We start from the raw sequence: 7,767 nt of genomic DNA on the forward strand, positions 1-7,767 counted from the left end.
AAGCAAATATCTATGCTTATGCTTTCACCAAGATAACTAATTTTCTTTTTTTTTGTTTTTTTTTTGAGACAGTCTCCCTCTGTTGCCAGGCTGGAGTGCAGCAGCGCGATCTCAGCTCACTGGAACCTCCGCCTCCTGGGTTCAAGTGATTCCCTTGCCTAAGCCTCCCGAGTAGCTGGGACTACAGGCGCACCTTCTTGTATTTTAGTGGAGATGATGTTTCACCATGTTGGCCAGGATGGTCTCGATCTCCTGACCTCGTGATCCACCCGCCTTGGCTTCCCAAAGTGCGGGGATTACAGGAGTGAGCCGCTGCGCCTGGCCTAATTTTCTACCTCCATATGGAAATTAAAACTCAGATGAGCTGACAGACCACCTAATATATGTCTAACTTTTTTTTTTTTTTTGAGATGGAGTTTTGCTCTTGTTGCCCAGGCTGGAGTGCAATGGCGCAATCTCGGCTCACCACAACCTCCACCTCCGGGGTTCAATCGATTCTCCTGCCTTAGCTTCCCAAGTTGCTGGGATTATAGGTACCCGCCACCATGCCTGGCTAATTTTTTGTATTTTTAGTAGAGATGGGGTTTCTCCATGTTGGCCAGGCTGGTCTCAAACTCTGACCTCAGGTGATCCACCAGCCTCAGCCTCCCAAAGGAGGCTAGGATTACAGGTGTGAACCAGCTAGGATTACAGGCGTGAACCGCCACTCCCGGCCACTTCTTTTTTTTTTTTTTGAGACGGAGTCTCGCCCAGTCTGGAGTGCAGCGGCGTGATCTCAGCTCACTGTCACCTCCGCTTCCCAGGTTTAAGCAATCCTCCTACCTCAGCCTCCTGAGTAGCTGGGATTACAGGCATGCGCCACCACACCTGGCTAATTTTTTTTGTATTTTTAGTACAGACAGGGTTTCACCATGTTGGCCAGGCTCATCTCGAACTCCTGACCTTGTGATCTGCCCACCTTGGCCTCCAAAAGTGCTGGGTTGCAGGCGTGAGCCACCACGCCTGGCCTACGTCTAACTTTTAAAGTATCTTGAAAAGCTCCACATTTGAGAATAACTGAATTTAAACTCTATACGTCAAAGAGTATGATTTGTACTGAGTAACAAAGTGATTTGTTTTGATTTGTGCTGAGTAACAAAGTGATTTAAACTGTATACATAATACTCCAGGGATGGGGAGACCAGCTGTCTTTCTTTGGGAGTAAGTAGAAATTATCATTGGGCCCCCTTTTTAAAAATAGCCAGTTTTTAGAAACTGTTCATAACTTCCTCATAAAAATGTGCCACATTTGAATTATTAGACACCAGATCTGCTTATGGACAGCTATGTTACTTTTTTTTTGAGATGGAGTCACCCAGGCTGGAGTGCAGTGGCGCCATCTTGACTCACTGTAGCCTCTGCCTCCCAGGTTCAAGCGATTATCCTGCCTTAGCCTCCTGAGTAGCTGGGATTACAGGTGTATGCTACCACACCTGGCTAATTTTGCATATATATATATATATATATATATATATATATATATATATATTTTTTTTTTTTTTTTTTTTTTTTTTTTTGAGATGCAGTCTCGCTCTGTCTCCCAAACTGGAGTGCAGTGGCGCAATTTCGGCTCACTGCAAGCTCCGCCTCCCGGGTTCATGCCATTCTCCTGCCTCAGCCTCCTGAGTTGCTGGGATTACAGGTGTATGCTACCACACCTGGCTAATTTTGTGTATATATATATATATTTTTTTTTTTTTTTTTTTTTTGAGACGCAGTCTCGCTCTGTCTCCCAGACTGGAGTGCAGTGGCGCAATCTCGGCTCACTGCAAGCTCTGCCTCCCGGGTTCATGCCATTCTCCTGCCTCAGCCTCCTGAGTAGCTGGGACTACAGGCACCCGCCACCACGCCTGGCTAATGTTTTGCATTTTTAGTAAAGATGGGGTTTCACCATGTTAGCCAGGATGGTCTCGATCTCCTGACCTTGTGATCTGCCTGCCTTGGCCTCCCAAAGTGCTGGGATTACAGGCGTTAGCCACTGCGCCCAGCCAATTTTTATTTTTAGTAGAGACAGGTCTTCACCATGTTGGCCAGGCTGGTTTCCAACTCCTGACCTCAAATGATCCACCTGCCTCGTTCTCCCAAAGTGCTAGGATTACAGGCATGAGCCACCACACGCAGCCCTTGGATAGCTATTTTAAAATTCACAGTTTCAAACTGCATTCCCTTAGGTCCCTATATCAATTTTTTTTTTTAATGCAGATGGGGTGTTGCTATGTTGCCCAGGTTGGTCTTTAACTCCTGGGTTCATGCCATCCACCCGCCTTGGCCTCCCAAAGTGTTGGGATTACAGACGTGAGCCACTGTGCCTGGCCCCTACATCAGTTTTTAAAAATTGTTCCCGCCTTTCCACCCCCTAGTGCTGCTGGGCCTGCAGGTCTCTGTTCCACAGGATGGACTTTGTTAAAGTTGTTAAGAACAAGGCCTACTTTAAGAGATACCAAATGAAACTTAAAGATGACAAGATGGTAAAACTGATTACTATGCTCAGAAACGCTTGGTAATACAGGATAAAAATAAATACAACACACCCAAATACAGGATGATAGTTCATATAACAAAGAGATATCAATTGTCAGATTGCTTATGCCCGTATAGAGGGGGATATGATAGTCTGCGCAGCATATGCACACGAACTGCCAAAATATGGTGTGAAGGTTGGCCTGACAAATTATGCTGCAACATATTGTACTGGCCCGCTGCTGGCCCACAGGCTTCTCAATAGGTTTGGCATGGACAAGATCTATGAAGGCCAAGTGGAGGTGACTGGCGATGAATACAACGTAGAAAGCATTGATGGTCAGCCAGGTGCTTTCACCTGCTATTTGGATGCAGGCCTTGCCAGAACTACCACTGGCAATAAAGTTTTTGGCGACCTGGATGGAGGCTTGTCTATCCCTCAAAGTACCAAATGATTCCCTGGTTATGATTCTGAAAGCAAGGAATTCAATGCAGAATTACACCAGAAGCACATCATAGGCCAGAATGTTGCAGATTACATGCACTACTTAATGGAAGATAAAGATGCTTACAAGAAACAGTTCTCTCAATACATAAAGAATAGCATAACTTCAGACATGATGAAGGAGATGAAAGCTCATGCTGCTATAGGAGAGAATCCAGTCTATGAAAAGAAGCTCAAGAAAGAAGTTAAAAAGAGGTGGAACTGTCCCAAAATGTCCCTTGCTCAGAAGAAAGATCGCATAGCTCAAAAGAAGGCAAGCTTCCCCAGGGCTCAGGAGCGGGCTGCTGAGAGCTAAACCAAACAATTTTCTATGAGGATTTTTCAGATAAAGACAATAAACTTACGGACAGAAAAAAAAAAATTGTTCCCACTGCAGTTCAGCATAAAGCGGTGACCTATAATTCTTGCCCACCTCCGCACATATCCAGTTTGTTAATCTGGTGACAGATTGGATACACCCTGGGAGCTCGCTGATGGTATTCTGTCTATAATTTCAATGCAAAATGTAATTCAGAGTTGATGCTGATGAGAAGTGACAGTACAGCTAAGTCAAAAGCATAAACACTGGATAGTCTTTGGAACCTTGGATTTTCATTCTGTTATAGCACAAATAACCCTTTATATTTGGATTTGAACTTCTCTCTAAGCACATGACTGGTGATGAATCTGAAAAGACATATTTATAAGTAAAGGAGCAGGCAAGCACAGTTTATGGAGGGGATCATTTCAGGAAAGGCAAGTAGTTCCAGGTCATTGGCACTGTGAGGCAAAGCCTAAAAGGGAAGAAGAATCAGATGGAAGGCCTTTTGTATGCTATGATGTATTTGGGTTTTATCAAGGTAAAGAGAAAATATTATTTAATTATTTGAATGACAAGATCAGATAACTATTTTCAAAAGAATACTTTGGCCACAATCAACAGAAATGTCTACTGGGGTAGGGAGGAGCATGCAGGAGTGGTAGGGAATCACCTGCTTTTCCAGACTTATTTCCCACTCATACCATACCCCTTAAGCAAACTGAACACCTGACTTCCAGAAAACGTTATACCCTTCATGTCTCAATGCTTTGGCACATTTTATTTGTCTAGACTGCTGGCCCTCTCACTTATCCCCTGATGAGCTTCTTCAAACTAAACACCTCCTTTCTGAGGCCTGCTGTGATCCAAATAGAATACAAAGTTGAATATCTCTGTAATTTTGAATCATCAAATGTATGGATGATAATACAATTATTTTAATTTACAGAAGAAGTCACAGAAGTAAGGGAAGGAGGGAGCACAATCAGCTCTGAACTGTGTGGAGTGGGAATGGAAGAAGGGAGCTGACTTGGGATAAAGACAGTATAGGGCTAAAAATGTGGAAAAAAGTCCAGTGATACACAGATTTGGAGTCACTGACATAAGTGGCATTTCAAAGTCAAGAATGGCAAGATTGCCAGGGAAACTACAGAAGTAAGAAAAGAGGGCTAAGGGCAGGCAGACTCCCCGGAACCACAGGTTAACTATCCCTTATCTGAAATGCCTGGTACCAGCATTGTTTCAGATTTTGAATTTTTTTCAGGGTTTGGAATATTTGCGTATACATAATAAGATATCTTAGGGATATGGGAGATACAAGTCTAAACACAAAATTCAGTCATATTTCTCACACACCTTACGCACATACCCTGAAGGTAATCTTATATAGTCGTTTTAATAATTTTGTGCATGAAACAAAGTTTTGACCATTTTGACTGCCACCTACTACATGAGATCGGATGTGGAATTTTCCACTTGTGTCATCATGTCGGCAATCATCCAGATTTTAGAGCATTTCAAATTTTCAGATTAGGGATGCTCAACCTATACCAACATTAAAAGGTAAGACAGAAGAAGAGATGAAAGACCAGAAAGAGTGCCATTACAGAAGTCAAGAGATATTCACAGCATGAGCCAGGGGTGAATGCCACAGAGAGTCCAATAAGATGAGACGTAGGTGAGCGGATTTTCAGAGCAGTGGTAGGTCCAGGCAAGGACTGGGACTTCTTGAGTAAATGATTAGGTATTAAGAAGTCCAGGCAAGGAATGAAGATTTTTCAAGAAGATTCACCATAAAGTGAGAAAAGAGGGAAGGTGCTAGCTAGAGGGAAGTTAAGATTGTTTTGGTTTTGCTTTTAAGAGCTGAGGGACTTGGACATATTTATAGGCTAAGGAGAGCTGGCACCGAGGCTGATGCCTGGAATCCCAGCACTCTGGGAGACCAAGGTGTGTGGACCATTTGAGTTTAGGAGTTGGAGACCAGCCTGGACAACATAGCAAAACCCGGTCTCTACAAAAAAAAATGAAAAAGAAAGAAAGAAAAAAAAATTAGCTGGGTGTGGTGGCGTGCACCTGTAGTAGTCCCAGCCACTCAGGAGGCTGAGATGGGAAGATCACTTGAGGCTGGAAGGTTGAAGCTGCAGTGAGCCATGATCATGCCACAGCGAGACCCCGTCTCAAATAAAAATAAATAAATAAATAAATAAATATAGGCTAAGGAGTAGAAGCAGGTGGATGTGGAAAGAATGAATAGGATAAGGCCCCTGGTGAGATGAACAAGGACAGGACCCCATGAAGGTGAGATCAGGATCCCACAGGATCAGTTTCAGACCAACCAAAAGAAAAAATGTGATTCCTTGAACCACATATATTTCACAGTATGGACTTCATCCGCTGTCTTTCATTACCGTTAAAATTACACCGCATTTCTAGTAATTCATGTTTGATGATGACAAAATACGTATCAGGCTACAGCTATCTGCAATCAGAATTGGGAACTTATCTGAACTGATCCTATAACGCACTGCCCACATTCTTCAAGAAATAGTAAGGTACCAGCCTCGATTCTTGCTTTTTCCCGCTCTTGCAGATGGACCAAATATCCACTGGGCCCTCAGTCCTGTTAATTGCCACACTAAACAGGGTATCCCAGAACGTATGCTACCCGAGAATGCTGCACTGTCCCACCTGTAAGCATTGTACTTGTGGATAGCTTGGCTCACGTTCTTCTCAAAGTTTGCGAGTTCTGAAAGGCAACAGAAGGCTCGGGTGAACAAGAACCACGAGTAAACAAACGAGAACTGTTTTCTGGAAGGGGATATGGCAGCCTCTAAGAGACAGTGACCACCCGTTTCCTCCAAGGGCCAGACCAAAAGCAGCCCAAGCGATGGCCCAGGTGTAGCCGGCAGGACTGACAACCAGCCAGGGGCGCCGGAGGGAGATCCCCACGGAAGACGACCCGCTGCAAGGAACCTACCCCACCCACTGTACTGTCGGTGTGGGAGAGAAGGAAGGCAGGGGAAGGGGCTGGAAGGAAAGAAGAAAGCCAGCGGGGCCCGGCCCGGTGCTAACCTGTGAGCATGTCGGTGATTCCCCCGTTGAGAGTCTCCTGCGGCGCCTTCCGTTTGCTCATGGCGGCCTGCACCCGAGAACCCCAGAGTGTTCAGAACCAGGGACTAGAGCCCTCTCCCAGCTTGAAGGAGGTACCAGGACTTGGAGACCGGCGCAGGAGCAACCCAGCTCCGGCGCCACCGGCGTGACCGGCAGAACAATGGTTGCCCCCGACGGGGGGCGGGGCGCACGGCGCTTGTTGTGACGTCACGCGTCCTGGGCGGGGCGGGGCGGGGCTAGAGGGGCGAGCCCTCAGCAGGTGAGGAGAGAGAACCCGGAGGGTTCGTGGACTCGTGGACGTGGACACGGCGCGGGGGAACTAGGCACCTCAGAATGACAGCCCAGGGGCCTTCCTATTGGAAGACCTGGAGTTTTGACCTAAGATATTAAATCTGTTTTCTCAGTGTTTATCTGGAATCCTTTCCCTAGAAGGGGAAACGGGAGTGCGATCTTGATTCTGAAATACTTGAGCTGGTGGGGTAGCTTCCTGCACAAAAATGTGCACTGTAATAGCTACCCAATGCATGGCGCGTTTTGTACGTGGTTAGAGGCGACACTGGCGTCACACTGTCAAAACTTTCTCTAAGGATACCGGGCAGTCCACACTCCAGTGCAGCCCCTTACGTACTAGGGCGCTGCCGGAGCCCGGCGTGAACCATGCCGAGAACAGGAATCCTCCCGCACACAACGTGTTAGTACACCTGCCAACCAGTGTCAAAAGATATTTTATTTTTAATCCCCCTGCCTTTGCGGTAGGGACCAAATTAATGAAGAGACCACAAGAAAGGGAGAAGTGTTTTATCTAGATCATGAGCAATGGAACCCTAATTATAACATGATGACCTACATCTGAGAAATTTACAGTCTGCTTGAGAAATGGAAATGTCACATCAGCAATAGTTTATTTTACAAGCGTAACTCCTGGGTTCATATCGAACTGCAATTCCAGGCAATTGCTTTGTGCATCGAAAAATTAAAATTTATTACAAAATGATACGTAGTTGCTGTAGAGAAATCTGGAAAAATGTATAAAAGGAGAAAATTAAAATCAGTGATCTCACCCTACAGCTGAACTATTAATATTTTGGGACGTACACTTCTAGTCTTCTAACCCAGTCTATTAAAAATTCCGATTATTTTCCAATAAATATCATTAGTTTCTTTGATTAGCAAGGTTGTGGTGATTGTGTTTCCTTACAATATCAGTGTATATCTTAAGTTATGCTTATTGGAAATCTGTAATTCTTCTTTTTTTGAATTTCCTATTCATATCATTTACTCATTTTCCTAATGGGGGTAGTTTGTTACTAATCTGGTAGATCTTTTCTATATATTACTACTTGCCCTTTTATGG

The 7,767-nt window shown here is 44.8% G+C and overlaps 1 protein-coding gene and 1 pseudogene across 2 annotated transcripts in view; one reads left to right on the forward strand and one right to left on the reverse strand.

The window, feature by feature from the left end:
- POLB (DNA polymerase beta) overlaps positions 1–6,888 on the reverse strand; it is a 33,831-nt gene extending 26,943 nt beyond the window's left edge. The window contains exons 1-2 of one of the 2 annotated variants that reach the window (XM_019032212.3): positions 6,375–6,888; positions 5,991–6,048 (exon numbers count right to left, since the gene is read on the reverse strand). In XM_019032212.3, coding sequence (XP_018887757.1) covers positions 5,991–6,048; positions 6,375–6,435 — 119 coding nt within the window. In that variant the 5' untranslated portion in view covers positions 6,436–6,888. The remainder of the gene's footprint in view (positions 1–5,990; positions 6,049–6,374) is intronic. The other variant, XM_019032213.3, reaches the window with a different exon arrangement.
- LOC109028028 (large ribosomal subunit protein uL18-like) lies at positions 2,421–3,312 on the forward strand (annotated as a pseudogene).
- Positions 6,889–7,767: the final 879 nt, after the last annotated feature.

This window comes from Gorilla gorilla, chromosome 7, assembly GCF_029281585.2.
Source record: "Gorilla gorilla gorilla isolate KB3781 chromosome 7, NHGRI_mGorGor1-v2.1_pri, whole genome shotgun sequence".
NCBI classification, from domain to species: domain Eukaryota; kingdom Metazoa; phylum Chordata; class Mammalia; order Primates; family Hominidae; genus Gorilla; species Gorilla gorilla.